The sequence below is a fragment of the Scyliorhinus torazame genome, chromosome 3, assembly GCF_047496885.1.
Source record: "Scyliorhinus torazame isolate Kashiwa2021f chromosome 3, sScyTor2.1, whole genome shotgun sequence".
Lineage (NCBI taxonomy): Eukaryota > Metazoa > Chordata > Chondrichthyes > Carcharhiniformes > Scyliorhinidae > Scyliorhinus > Scyliorhinus torazame.
In genome coordinates, this window is record NC_092709.1 from 250,730,725 (window position 1) to 250,746,264 (window position 15,540).

The 15,540-nt window shown below is 46.8% G+C and overlaps 1 protein-coding gene across 10 annotated transcripts in view; it reads right to left on the reverse strand.

Annotated features, from left to right (window-relative positions):
- LOC140409050 (protein unc-13 homolog B-like) overlaps positions 1 to 15,540 on the reverse strand; it is a 933,512-nt gene that overhangs the window by 428,736 nt on the left and 489,236 nt on the right. For all 10 annotated transcript variants that reach the window (XM_072497095.1, XM_072497100.1, XM_072497102.1 and 7 more), the window contains one exon: positions 1,094 to 1,217. In XM_072497095.1, the coding sequence (XP_072353196.1) occupies positions 1,094 to 1,217 (124 nt within the window). The remainder of the gene's footprint in view (positions 1 to 1,093; positions 1,218 to 15,540) is intronic.

A 15,540-nucleotide genomic window follows, 5' to 3' on the forward strand; every position in this document is an offset into this window, starting at 1 on the left:
CACAACGAATCATGGCTGCAAGAGCAGGGATGCAGTGGGCGATGTAAAGCACTTAGCAAATTTGTGTAAAAACCAGACTAAGTTAAGTGCAAACAGGGCAAGTCTCCGCTTTAAACTTCATATGTACGTACCACCGATGTGCACACCTCGGGACTTGCTCGGGGTCCCGAGGTGCATCTGCACCGTAAGTTGAGTCAGACGCCTATCCCCATCAGAAGATTAGGACCAACGTTAACAACAAACCAACAGTGGTAACTTTCTTACTTTCTTTTGTAAGCTTTACATCTATTCATTTAGTAAACACAGATTCAGACACAGTAATCTGTCTTGTATTCATAATAGGATTTGTAACAAAGGACTAAAATCATCACCATGCAGTTAAGTGGTCGGTCTAGCTATTGACAAAAGGCCCAGTAGGACAGTGTTCTGTGCAAGCCAACACTGAAAACACTTTCTACAGAGAGAAGCGTTCCAGCAATTTCTGTTTTTAATTACAGGTTTCCAGTACTTGTACCATTTTGCTTTACTGTTCAATGCAAAGCTCAAGGCTCTGCATAGACTAAATAAAATTGGAAAATATTATAATGCAAAGCAGATCAGGCAGCCTCTTGAAGAGAATTAAAGCTCATGTTGCAAGTGGGGACCCTTATCTGAACTGACAGAGACTAAAGGATAGCATAGTTGTGCTGCGAGGAAAACAACAGAAGAAAAGTAAGAGCTGAAATGGATAAATTACTCAGAGGTAACCAATGGATTTATTGTATAAACAAATTTTAATGTGTTGGAAATTATGCTGTGCAAAAATATAATTCAAACCACTTCTTATTTTGAAGAATAAAGGGATTAAGGGTTCTGGTTTTCGGGCCGGAAAGTGGAGCTGAGTCCACAAAAGATCAGCCATGATCTCATTGAATGGCGGAGCAGGCTCGAGGGGCCAGATGGCCTACTCCTGCTCTTAGTTCTTATGTTCTTATGTTGTAATTTCAGATTTCAACATTTTTCAAACTCGCTATGGTATGGAGCTGATTCAGTTTCCAAATATACCCTCAACAATTTGTCTTTTCCCATCTAAATGTGGTTCAAAGGTACTTACCAAATGGCAATTCAAAACGAGTGTCTAATAGGATTTTATGTGGTGTTGGACTTTTGGTTCCACATATTTCATCTTCCTTCATCAAAACCTCTGCATCCAGTGTTGACCAATCTCCAGGTCCTTCCTGTTAAAACATAAATCACAAAAAGTTAAAAGAACCAAACAAGATAGCGAATTATGAAATATGCAGTGAAGTCATATAATCTTTAAATACTGCTTCTGGAATCAGACACCAGGCATGGAAATCTCAACTTTGGCAGAGGCATAGCTGATCTAGTTCCCATCTGCCATCCTTACCTGGACTGGCCGACATGTGATTCCAGACCCACAGCAGGGTGGTTGACTCTTAAAAGCCCTCTGAAATGGCCTAGCAAGCCACTCAGTTATATTAAACTGCTGCAAAAACACAAAAAAGGAATAAAACCAGATGGATCGCCCGGCATTGACCCAGGCACCGGATACAACAACGGCAAACCCAGCCCTGCTGACACTGCAAATGCCTCCTAATTAACATCTGGGGTTTGTGCCAAAGTTGGGAGAGCTGTCTCACAGACTAGTCAAGCAACACCTCGACACTGTCATACTCACAGAATCATAGAACATAGAATTTACAGTGCAGAAGGAGACCATTCAGCCCATCGAGTCTGCACCGGCTCTTGGAAAGAGGACCCTACCCAAGGCCAACACCTCCAACCTATCCCCATAACCCTGACGGACAATGTCCCAGACACTATTATCACCATTCCTGGGTACGTCCTGTCTCACTGTCAGGACAGACCAAACAGAGGTAACGGCACACTAGTATACAGCCGGGAGGGAGTTGCCCTGGGAGTACTCAATATCGACTCTGGAGCTCATGAAGTTTCATGACTTCAGGTTAAACATGGGCAAGGAAACCCATTGCTGATTACCATGTATCGGCCATCATCAGCTGATGAATCAGTTCTCCTCCATGTTGAACATCCTTGGAGGAAGCACTGAGGGTGGCAAAGGCGCCAAATATGCTCTGGGTGGGTGACTTTAATGTCCATCACTAAGAGTGGCTCAATAGTCCCGTCAAAGACCGAGCTGGCCACATTCTAAAGGACAAAGCTGTTATACTGGGAATGCAGCAGGTGATGAGGGAACCAACAAGAGGGAAAATCATACTTGGCCTCATCCTCACGAATCTGCCTGCCACAGATGCATATGTCCATGACAGTACTGGCACAGTCCTTGTAGAGATAAAGTCCCATCATGACATTGAGGATACCTTCCATCATGTTGTGTGGCACTACCACCGTGCTCAATGGGATATACTTCAAACAGATATAGCAACTCAAGACTGGGCATCCATGAGGTGCTGTGGGCCATCAGCATCAGCAGAATTGTACTCAACAACAATCTGCAACCTCATGGCCTGGGATATCACCCACTCTACCATTACCACCAAGCCAGAGGGTCAACCCTGGTTCAGTGAAAAGTGTAGGACGGCATGCCAGGAGCAACAGCAGGTATAGCTAAAAATGAGGTGTCAACCTGGTGAAGCTACAACACAGGACGACTTGTGTGCCAAAAGGTAGGTAATAGACAGAGCTAAGCAATTCCACAATGAATGCATCAGATCTAAGCTCTGTCGACCTGCTGCATACAGCCGTGAATGGTGGTGGATAATTAAACAATTCACTAGAGGAGGCTCCACAAATATCTTCATCCTCAGCAATGGAGGACCCCAGTACATATTGCAAAAGACAAAGCTGTGGCATTCACGACAATCATCAGCCAGAAGTGCCAACTGGCCCATCCAGCAATGCCCACAGCCAGTAAATTAACTTTTAAAACAATCTGCTGCCTGCTATACAACTTGTCTGATTTTCCCATTAATTAACTCAATGGACTATCAGGTGAGCGACTAATCACAGCCAAAGTGCAGTGTTACATCCCGTGTAGAATTATTCACAGTACATTGAGTGGCCAATGACACTATTAAAATCACAACATTATTTTCTGATAATAATAATCGTTATTAGTGTCACAAGTAGGCTTACATTAACACTGCAATGAAGTTACTGTGAAAATTCACTTGTCGCCACACTCTGACGCCTTTTCGGGTACACTGAGGGAGAATTCAGAGCGTCCAATTCACGTTGGGAGGAAACCAGAGCACCCGGAGGAAACCCACGCAACCATGAGGAGGATGTGCAGACTCCGCACAGACAGTAACCGAACCTGGGACACTGGAGCTGTGGAGCAACAGTGCTAACCACAATATATAACCTCTGACCTACAAAAGCATATTAGATGATTTTTACCAACCACATTTCTTGATAATTGTCAAGAATGGCACTGCTCGGCAGGATACGGTTACATGCTTTGACTCCGAGCATCAACACTAATGGCATCCAAGTCAAGTAAAACAAACAACTGCAGAAAGAATCTGACTCTAGTCTCCATAAATAATGGCTCTCAGCCTCTGAAGGCTGTCCCCTCCTGCATCCACGTGAAAACATTTCAATGTTCCACTTGATCCTTGCAAGTTCTTGGTAATGCAATTGTTAATTCTGTGTTGTGAACAGCATGCATCGAGAGGCTCTGAGCAACCCAAATTGTACGAGACACTTTTAAAATGTGGAGACATCTTCCTGTCAGGCTGTATTGGATTTAAACTCAGGTTCTAGAGATGAAAGGGCACTAACTTCCATGCTCCATCACTCCTGTTACTCTACTTGTACCTTTCCTTTAAAAATTGTAATTTAACCTAAAACCAGGCATTTCTCATTTATTAATCAATAAACGCAATCAAGTGAGCTCGATTTGAGAGATATTTCCAACAGACTGATGTTGCAAAACAATTCAAAACAAAATAAAAAGGTATTTTCACTATTAGAGGGATTATATGACTGTCATCATTGATTTTAAACTGCAATTAATACAGCTCGAGTGCTGACATTATTGATTATCTCCTTTAGAAATAAGAAGCGTTGATCATTCGACTGCACAAAAATACTTCAAACATGCTATAAGGAAATAAAACAACTAAAAAAAGCAGCTAACATGGTATTGATCTAAATGCACACTCTTGGGTCTGTCAAGTATTAAATGCTTTTTCTGAAAAGATCAGCGTAGATTGCAGTGATTTACCCTTCAGGGGAAAAGCATCCAAAAGAAAACCTTACAGCTTTGCTGCAGCTGATGGAATATGACAGCAACCATTTAGGATGTGCACTCAAATCTGAAAAAAGGCTTGCAATTATTATAGGACCGTAAGACATAGGAGCAGAATTAGGCCACTCGGCCCAGCGAGTCTGCTCTGCCATTCAACCATGGCTGATATTTTTCTCATCCCCATTCTCCTGCCTTCTTCCCATAACACCTGATCTTATTAATCAACAACCTATCTATCTCTGTCTTAAAGGCACTCAGTGATTTGGCCTCCACAGCCTTCTGTGGCAGAGTTCCACAGATTCACCACCCTCTGGCTGAAGAAATTCCTCCTCATCCCGGTTTTAAAGGATCATCCCTTTAGTCTGAGATTATGTCCTCTAGTTCTAGTTTTTCCTACAAGTTGAAATATCCTCTCCACATCCACCCAATCCAGGCCTCGCAATATCCTGTAAGTTTCAATAAGATCCCCCCTCATCCTTCTAAACTCCAACGTGTCCAGATCCAGAGTCCTCAACCATTCCTCATACGACAAGCTCTTCATTCCAGGGATCATTCTTGTAAACCTCCTCTGGATCCTTTCCAAGGCCAGCACATCCTTCCTTAGATATGGAGCCCAAAACTGCTCACAATACTCCATATGGGGTCTGACCAGAGCCTTATACAGCCTCAGAAGTACAACTGCTCTTGTACTCTCTCCCTCTCAACATGAATGCTAACATTGCATTTTCCTTCCTAACTACCAACTGAACCTGCATGTTATCCTTAAGAGCATCTTGCACAAGGACTCCCAAGTCCCTTTGTGCTTCTGATTTCCTAACCATTTCCCCATTTAGAAAATAGTCTGTGCCTCCATTCCTCCTTCCAAAGTGCATAACCTCACACTTTTCCACATTGTATTTCATTGCCCACTCCCCTAGCCTATCCAAATCCTTGTACAGCCTCCCTGCTTCCTCAATACTATCTGTCCCTCTGCAAATATTTGTATCATCTGCAAACTTAGCAACAGTGCCTTCAGTTCCTTCTTCCAGATCATTAATGTAAATTGTGAAAAGTTGTGGTCCCAGCACAGACCCCTGAGGCACACCACTAGTCACCGGCTGCCATCCTGAAAAAGACACCTTTATCCCCATTCTCTGCCTTCTGCCAATCAGCCAATCCTCTATCCATGCCATGATCTTACCCTTAACCCTATGGGTTCTTAACTTATTTAACAGTCTCCTCTCCCTTCCATGACCATCAGATGTCCCAGAATGCCTTATAGCCAAGGAAGTCAAGAAGGTCCTCATTGTGATACCTTTAATTTAATATTGGAGATAAATAAAATTAAGATTACAAAATTACGTTCAGAGGTCCAGAAAACAGGGTGCTTCATATAAAGTACATCAATGATATCTTCCTCATTTAACTTGTGAAAAATACAAAATATTTCAATTACTTCTCCAAAAGTTAGATGCAAGATGGATGGATTCCATAGCAGTCATTCCAGAAGTATCAAGTAAATGCTGATTTATCACATTCAACTAAGTAGCTACTGAGGTAGGAGGGGCAAGATCTTCCAGCTCTTCACACCTGCGGCATCTTCTGGTCCTGCCGATGGCCCAGCCTGCTGCGTGTTTCCAGGTGGCCTGGGATGGAAGCAATGGGAAATCCCTGGCAGTACCAGGTATGGTCTCTATTTGTGGAGACCTGTGCTGAACGGCGAAGGGGATGAATCCCAAAGCCTCAGGTACCTCTGGAATCTGCACATTAGACACAAGGGGCTGGATTCGCCGATTGCCGACGCCGAAATCTCGTTCGACGATCATCTGGCAATTCAGAGATCCCGACCAAATTGGAGGTGGCGCTGCTTTCGCGATGCTCCGCCGCGCCGCGCCCCCCCCCCCCCCCAACACGTATCGACGGCCTCAGGACATTGCCTGAGGCCCGACCCCCTGATGTTTCACCTCGACCGGCCAAGTTCCCAACGCCGTGCGTCACTCTTGGTCTCACCCGTTGGGAACGCGACGTGGCGGCTGCGGACTCAGTCCAGCGCCGCCACAGTTAGGGGAGGGCCTCCGTAGGCAGTGGGAACTTTATTCGGGGCTGGGGTCCCTGTGGGGGGGTGGTCCGGGGCATACGAGCCGGCCAAAGGTGGGGCACTATTTCGCGGGCCGGGTCCGCCATGTAGCACGGCACGGCCACAGACCCAGCAATTCTCCAGGCCTTATTGGCAGCTCGGGCCGGGTGCTCTAAGCTGCTCGCATGCCAGTCCACAGCAAAACGGGGAATCGGTGGCCATTCTTTCTGGTATAAAATGCCACTGTTCCCACGCTGGCGTGGGGACAAAGCCCCAGAATTAGAGAATCCAGCTCTAGGTGTCGCGCTCTAATATGCAGATTTGCCAAAAAGTGATCCTGGCCACAATGGGCGGGATTTACATCGCAGCGTCTTGTGAGATCGTATAGGATGTCACGAGGCATTGCGAGTCGGGTAGATCCCGGGAGCGGGGTGCCCCAACTTTTATAGGCCACACCGCGTCGCGACATGTTGCTTTTCAGACGCAGCGTGGTCATTAGATCGCGCCCATAGTGTCCCTTGTGGAAAAATACTTCTGTGGTAATTTTAGTGTCCCGAATGAAAAATCGGTGCTTTTTTAAAAGTTGACATAATGGTTTGTAGATGGATCACAATTGGCTTCAACCACTCCTGTGAGCTAAAGGGAAAAAGCATTTATATCTGGCATTTGGATGCAGACTGGATTTTTAATGGTCCTGTCAACCAAACAGCCTTGGGATACTCACCGTCAAGTTACAATTCTTTCAACATACTTTCTTTTCATCGCCTGCACGGCTAACCTATCAACTGCTGGATCAGATTTTCAACAAAGAAATACCTGTGACACACCACAGTGTTCAGATAACTCATTAGAAAAATGTACAATTTGTCTTGGTTTAGATGATCATTGCCTCTCCCCTACATGAGCTACATAAAGGAGTGCAAAGGTAGTAATGTGCTCAGCTCCATCATAAACAACCACATGGAGATAAGTGTTGGTCAACCTGATGTGATCTAAACCATATCTAAAAGATATCCTGTGCCCCCCCCCCCCCCCCAGGCATATTTTCCGGCAGTGGAGGCAGCCCGCCATTGGGGGGTGGCAGGATCCTCCAGTCCCGCCAATCTCTACGGGCCTTTGTGTGTCCTTCACCTTTTACCGCCAGGGGGCCACCATCAGCAGGACCGGGGGTTCCGTTGACAGAAAAGGCCATAGAATTTAGGCTCAAGACATAATTTAAAGCCAAATTGCTAGACTATATACACTTCTTTGAAAATGACACATCTTTGATCTCTGGCAATTGTGTGAGAATGATCCAAACAGGCATTTAATGTGGTTTTACTGTGAAATCACCCAATAATGAGCAGTCACTTAGTGTTAAATGCCATAATTAAGCAGATACCATTGCCTATGGCTTCAAGTCTGACCTAATAGGGCCGTAGAGTCTCCAATCAGATGCCCTGGCAAATAATAAATGAATGCTAATTTTCAGCCTAGAGAAACTATACAATGGTAAGATAACATTTTAATATTAGGTTAAATAAGCATTCATTCCATTCGCAATGAAATTTTTCTTACCAGTTTTATAACAAGTTGGTATGTAATACAATAAACAAAGCTCCGGACGGAGGCGGTGACGACGGAGATAGTCCAGGTACGGGATAGGACAGGGAAGTTAGTGGTGGCTCCGGAACAGATCAATAAAGTTTTTGAAGAGTTTTATGAATTTTCTGATAAGTTATATAGGTCAGAGCCGCCGAGAGAGGAGCGAAGGGCTGGAGGGGCCGGTGGGCGAGCAGTAGGTAAAAGATGCAATCAGGAGGATGCTGTAGGGAAGGCTGCAGGGCCGTATGGGTTCCCAGTGGAGTATTATAAGATGTTTAAGGACAAGAAAGATTTGGGATCGAGCCGAGGTTTACTACATGGGTATGGCTGCTGTATAGGGAGCCGATGGCGAATGTTCACACGAACAACATGAGTTCGGGTATTTTGCTCTGCACCGGGATACTAGGCAGGGGTGTCCTATATCCCCCCTGCTGTTTGCATTGGCGATAGAGCCATTGGCCATCGCTCTAAGGAGCTTCGGGTTGTGGAAGGGGGTAGTAAGAAGGGGGGATGGAACATAGGTATCCTTGTATGCGGACGATTTGCTCATCTCAGAGCCAGTACATCGGTGGGGGATATAATGGGCCTGCTCCAAAGATTCGGGGAGTTCTCGGGATACAAATTGAACCTAGGTAAGAGCGAGTATTTTATGGTGTCCCAGCCGGAGTGGCAGCGGGGGTGGGGGATGCCATTTCGTAGGGCAGCAACCCACTTCAGGCATTTGGGGTGTAGGTGGGGCGTGATTGGGGTCAACTCCGAAGGTACCATTTTACTAGTTTGGTGGGGAGGGTGAAGGCTGACGTTGCAAGGTAGGACAACCTCCCTCTGTCGATGGGGGCTGGATGCAGGCAGTTAAAATGAATGTGTTACCGCAATTCCTGTTTCTATTTCAGTGCCAGTCTTTCTACCCAAGTCTTTTTTCAAGGATGTGAACAAGGTGGTAACCTCATTACTACCTCGGGGGTGGGGGGTGGGGGTTGGAGGGGGGGGGGAGGGGAGGGGGGGTGGGGGGAGGAAGCGTTCCGGTGGGTGAAGATGGAGGAGAGTTCGTGCAGGGGGATGGGGTTGAGGGCGCTGTCAACAGCGGCCACTTGCAAGTTTTCAGGGAGCCCAATGGTGGTGGCAACTTTGAAGATCTGGAGGCAGTTTAGACAGCACTTTAAGATGGGGGCCATGTCGGTGGGGATGCTGATTGGGGGAATCACGGGTTCGAGCCGGGGAGGATGGACGCAAAGTTTCAGAGCTGGGAGAATTAGGGGGATTAGGGCAGTGAAGGATCTGTTCCTGGGGGGGACAATTTTCCAAGATTGGAGCAGCTGGGAGAGAAGTAAGGGTAGGCGCAGGAGGAAGGGCTTAGGTATCTACAAGTCCGAGATTTTGCGAGGAAGGTGTTCCCAACTTCCCGATAGCGCCGGCCCCCTCGCTGTTGGAGGAGGTACTGTCGTCAGAGGAGTTAGAAAGTGGGGTGGTATCGGCGATCTATGGAATGATTTTGGAGGAGGATAGGGTGTCCATGGAGGGGATCAAGGCCAAGTGGGAGGAAGAGCAGGAGGAGGCGATGGAAGGAGGTTTGTGGTGTGAGGTGCTGCGGAGGGTGAATGCCTCAACTTCATGCGCGAGGTTGGAACTGATATAATTGAAGGTCGTGTATAGGGCGCACCTCACAAAGGCAAGGATGAGCCGGCTCTTCGAGGGGGTGGAGGATTCTGTCAGCGAGGGGCCAGGTAAACCATGTGCACATGTTTTGGTCCTGCCCAAATCTGGAAAGGTAATGTGGCAGGGGGGTGGGAACCAGATTAGGAAGTTCGAGGTCAGTAAAGAGGCAGCAACTAAAGCCAGTGAGGTACAAGATAATAAACTCAATGTGACTAAGGGGAAGAGTAGACAGGGAAGAGATGATGAACGCAAAGAGACAGGTGGTCTGAGGTGCATTTGTTTCAATGCGAGAAGTGTAGCAGGTAAGGCAGATGAACTTAGTGCTTGGATTAGTACCTGGGAATATGATGTTATTGGTATTACTGAGTCTTGGTTGAGGGAAGGGCAAGACTGACAACTAAATATCCCAAGGTATAGATGCTTCAGGAGGGATAGAGAGGGAGGTAAAAGGGGTGGAGGAGTTGGATTACTAGTCAGAGATTATATCACAGCTATGATAAAGGAGGGCACGATGGAGGATTCAAGCACTGAGGCAATATGGGTAGAGCTAAGAAATAGGAAGGGTGCAGTAACATTGTTGGGACTTTACTACAGGCCTCCCAAAAGTGAGCGTGAAGTAGAGGTACAAATATGTAGACAGATTATAGAAAAATGTAGGCGCAATAGGGTGGTCGTGATGGGAGATTTTAACTTCCCCAACATTGAATGGGACTCATGTAGTGTTGGAGGCGGAGATGGAGCAGAATTTGTAAGGAGCATCCAGGAGAGTTTTTTAGAGCAGTATGTAAATAGTCCAACTCAGGAAGGGGCCATACTGGACCTGGTATTGGGGAATGATCCAGGCCAGGTGGTTGAAGTTTCAGTCGGTGATGACTTTGGGAATAGCGATCACAATTCCGTAAGTTTTAGAATACTCATGGACAAAGACGAGAGTGGTCCTAAAGGAAGTGCGCTAAATTGGGGAAAGGCCAAGTGTAACAAAATTCGTCAGGAGCTAGGGAATGTGGATTGGGAGCAGCTGTTTAAGGGTAAATCCACAATTGAAATGTGGAAGTTTTTTAAGGAAAGGTTGATTAGAGTGCAGGACAGACATGTCCCTGTGAAAATGAGGGATAGAAATGGCAAGATTAGGGAACCATGGATGATGGGTGGAATTGTGAGACTAGATAAGATGAAAAAGGAAGCATACATAAGATCTAGGCGACTTAAAACTGCAGAAGCTTTGGAGGAATATCGGGAAAGTAGGACAAATCTCAAACGCGCAATAAAGAGGGCTAAAAGGGGTCATGAAATATCTTTGACTAATAGGGTTAAGTAAAATCCCAAAGCCTTTTATTCGTATATAAGGAGCAAGAGGGTAACTAGAGAAAGGATTGGCCCACTCAAAGACAAAAGAGGGAATGACATGACGGATGTTGAGGCTAGGGATGGATGTTTAAATACTCTAGGTCAAGTCGGCATAAGGAAGGGGGAAGTTTTGGATATTTTAAAAGGCATTAAGGTGGACAAGTCCCCAGGTCCGGATGGGATCTATCCCAGGTTACTGAGGGAAGCGAGGGACGAATAAGCTGGGGCCTTAACAGATATCTTTGCAGCATCCTGGAGCACGGGTGAGGTCCCGGAGGACTAGAGAATTGCTAATGTTGTCCCTTTGTTTAAGAAGGGTAGCAGGGATAATCCAGGGAATTATAGACCTGTGAGCTTGACGTCAGTGGTAAGCAAACTGTTGGAGAAGATACTGAGGGATAGGATCTATTCACATTTGGAAGAAAATAAACTTATCAGTGATAGGCAGCATGTTTTTGTACAGGGAAGGTCATGTCTTACAAACCTAAGAGAATTCTTTGAAGATGTGACAAAATTAATTGATGAGGGAAGGGCTGTAAATGTCATATACATGGACTTCAGTAAGGCGTTTGATAAAGTTTCCCATGGCAGGTTGATGGAAAAAGTGAAGTCCTTTGGGGTTCAGGGTGTACTAGCTAGATGGATAAAGAACTGGCTGGGCAACAGGAGACAGAGAGTAGTGGTGGAAGGAACTGTCTCAAAATGGAGAAAGGTGACTAGTGGTGTTCCACAGGGATCTGTGCTTGGACCACTGTTGTTTGTGATATACATAAATGATCTGGGCAAAGGTATAGGTGGTCTGATTAGCAAGTTTGCAGATGATACTAAGATTGGTAGAGTTGCAGATAGCGAGGAGGACTGTCAGAGAATACAGCAAAATATAGATAGATTGGAGAGTTGGGCGCAGAAATGGCAGGTGGAGTTCAATCCAGGCAAATGCGAGGTGATGCATTTTGGAAGATCTAATTCAAGAGCGGACTATACGGTCAATGGAAGAGTCCTCGGGAAGATTGATGTAGAGAGAGATCTGGGAGTTCAGGTCCACTGTACCCTGAAGGTGGCAACGCAGGTCGATAGAGTGGTCAAAAAGGCATGCAGCATGCCTGCCTTCATCGGATGGGGTATTGAGTACAAGAGTCGGCAGGTCATGTTACAGTTGTATAGGACTTTGGTGAGGCCACATTTGGAATACTGCGTGCAGTTCTGGTCGCCACATTACCAGAAGGATGTGGATGCTTTAGAGAGGGTGCAGAGGAGGTTCACCAGGATGTTGCCTGGTATGGAGGGTGCTAGCTACGAAGAAAGGTTGAGTAGATTAGGATTATTTTCAATGGAAAGATGGAGGTTGAGGGGGGGGCCTGATTGAGGTCTACAAAATTATGAGAGGTATGGACAGGGTGGATAGCAACAAGCTTTTTCCAAGAGTGGGGGTGTCAATTACAAGGGGTCACGATTTCAAGGCGAGAGGGGGAAAGTTGAAGGGAGATGTGCGTGGAAAGTATTTTACGCAGAGGGTGGTGGGTGCCTGGAACGCTTTGCCAGGGAAGGTGGTAGAGGCGGGCACAATAGCATAATTTAAGATGCATCTAGATAGATATATGAACGGGCGGGGAACAGAGGGAAGTAGATCCTTGGAAAAAAGACAGGTTTAAATAAAGGATCTGGATCGGCGCAGGCTGGGAGGGCCGAAGGGCCTGTTCCTGTGATGTAATTTTCTTTGTTCTTTGTTTTGGAGGGGGGTATTTAACATCATTTCGAGGGTGCTGCATATGGACTTGTAGCTGGGACCCCTAGAGGCCACTTTCGGGGTGTCGGACCGGCCGAGTTGTAGGCGGGTGCAGGGGCAGGCATTTTAGCCTTCACCTTGCTGATTGCTCGAAGGCAGGTCCTGCTGGGGTGGAGTTCAGCTTCGCCGCCCTATACCTCGGCTTAGCAGGAGGACCTGCTGGAATTGTTGACCCTGAGCAGTTTGAGTTAAGGGGGGGCGGCGCGAAGGAGGGGTTCTACAGTTCTTGCACTTTCGGAAGTTGGTTGCCATTGAACATTAAACGGCAGGGGGGGGTGGGTGTTGGTTTATTGTTCTGAACTTGCAAGTCGATGTTTTAGGCTGCATAATGGTGGAGTCGCTTTTGTTTTGTTGGTTTTTTTTCTTGTTTGTCTGGTGAAAATCATGAATATGTGGTGAATAAATGATTTTTAAAAAAGATACATTAATTGAGTCGGTAAAGATGTGGCAAATGGAGTATAACATGGGAATACGTGAAATTGTCCATTTTGGCACAGGGGGAGGCGCTGGTTACACTGGCTCAGGAAGAATGAAAGAGAAGCATATTATCTAAATGGTGATAGATTGCAGAGGGATTTGAGTGTCTTAGTGCATGAATCACAAAACGTTAGTGTGCAGGAAAAGTAAGTAATTAGGAAATCCAATAGAACATTATCATTTATTGCAAAGGAAAGCCGTCTAATATTACTCAACAGCTACCTCCCCTTCGCAAAACCCTTCTGATCCTCTGACACCACCTCCGGCACACACCCCACCAGCTGCCTCGCCAATACCTTAGTCAGCACCTTCCCATTTGTGTTTAATAGGGAGATGGGCCTATACAACCCACACTCCACCGGGTAATTATCCTTCTTGGGGATTAACAAAATCAACACCTGAGTCAATGTGACCAGCAGCTCCCACCGTGCCAAAAAGTCGCAAAACATCTCCAGGAGGAGTGGGGCCAATTCCACCGCAAATCGTTTGTAAAAATCAACTGGGAAACCATCAGGTCCCAGTGCCTTCCATGACTGCATCAACCCAATTGCCTCCATCACCTCTGATAGCCCAAAAGGAGCCTCCAAACTGAGCCCCTTCTCCCTCTCAACCTCCGGGGACACCAGCCCATCAAGAAACCGCCTCTTCCAGCGCCCCCCCCCCCCCCCCCTCCCCCCCGAGGTTCAGACCTATACAGCCCCCTATAGAAGGACTCAAATGTTTTATTAATATGCTCCGGCATCTCCCTCTGCTCTCACTTGGTCTATCTCCTGCGTGGCAGCCTGTCAATTCAGTTAATGTGCTAGCAGACTGCTGGCCTTCCCCCCCCCCCCCCCATACTCGTAACAGGAGCCACCTCCACCCCCCTTCCTCCAAAGCTGCCCCACCGCCTTCCCTGTCATCAACAAATCGAATTCCCCTTGCAGCTTCTTCCGCTCCACCAAGAGTTCCCTGGTCGGACCATGGAGTACCGCTGATCCACCTCCAAAATAGCCTCCGCTAATCACTGCCTCTCTGCCCGCTGCACCTTATCCCTAAGGACTTTGTACGCAATCACGTCCCCCATACCACTGCTTTCAACATCTCCCAAAACATGGAGGGTGAGACCTCCCTGTTCTGATTAAACTCTATATATTCCTTAATTACCAAAACCACCTTTCCACAAAACTTCTTGGCACTGAGTCCATCCTCCACGGGGATGCCTGTGATTGGCCAACACCCAAGCTCACATCCATAAAGTGCAGCGCGTATACAAAAACACAATCACCCCATATTCCACCCCCACTATCCCTGGGAGAATAGAGTTGCCCACCGCGAAGAAAATCTATACAGGAGTACACCCAATACATATGGGAGAAGTACGAAACCTCCCTCTCTCCTGGACGGCAAAACCCCAAACCCCTCCCCTTTCGCAACCTCACTTGGTTCTTAATTTGCAAGTGTGTCCCCTGAAGAAACACCACCTTTGCCTTCAAACGTTTTAAATGCGCAAATACCGCAGGACGCTTCAACGGCCCATTCAACCCCCACACATTCCAAATCACTGTCCTCATTGCAGGTTTCCGACATCACCCCCCACCCCACTTTCCCCAGGCTATTCAAATACCCCTTCCCAATCCATCACCAAACCGTCTCTGGCTCCATTTACTTTCCTTCCCTGAGTCCACCCAAAATAACCGCCCACTCCCCTCTGTTCTGCCTGTCATGATATGTACTCATGCACAGAATGAGAAACAGATAGGCAGTGATAGACACCCAGTACAGCCAATCAACACACAGGACAGAACGCAACCAATCACCAGGCAGAACACGAGAGGAGGGTTTCCCTCTATAAGACACACGAGACATCAGCACTCTGCCTCTTTCCACTGGTGACAACTGTAGTGACAGTCAGGGTGTATATATCAGTTAGCACCTTCTACACGGGGCTCAGAGCTAGTCTGGTCTAGTTAGTTATAGTTATCACACTTAGATTAGTAGAGTGTTAACCCACAGCAAGCTGTGTGCACTGCTCCAGAAGTTCAATAAAACGTATTGAACTAACGTCTAAGTTTGGTATCTACTTTACAGTACAACGGCATCCAGTTGCAGTCCGTGTTACCCCAGGGTGAATAACACGACATGGTACCAGTAGTCTACTTTATTGAAGTGGTTTACCTCAAGTGATTCAGTGACGTCCAGCAAGTGCCTTCCAGCGGCATGGAGCAGATCCAGGCCCCTCCACAGCTACGGATCTCCGGCAATCTCGGCGCCAACTGGCGAGTCTTCAAGCAAAGGTTCCTTCTCTACATTGAGGCCTCGGGCCTTGAGGATGCGCCGATGCCAGAAAAATTGTGCTGCTCCTATCAACTGCGGGGGACCAAGCCATACAAATTTTCAACTCACTCACTTTTGCCG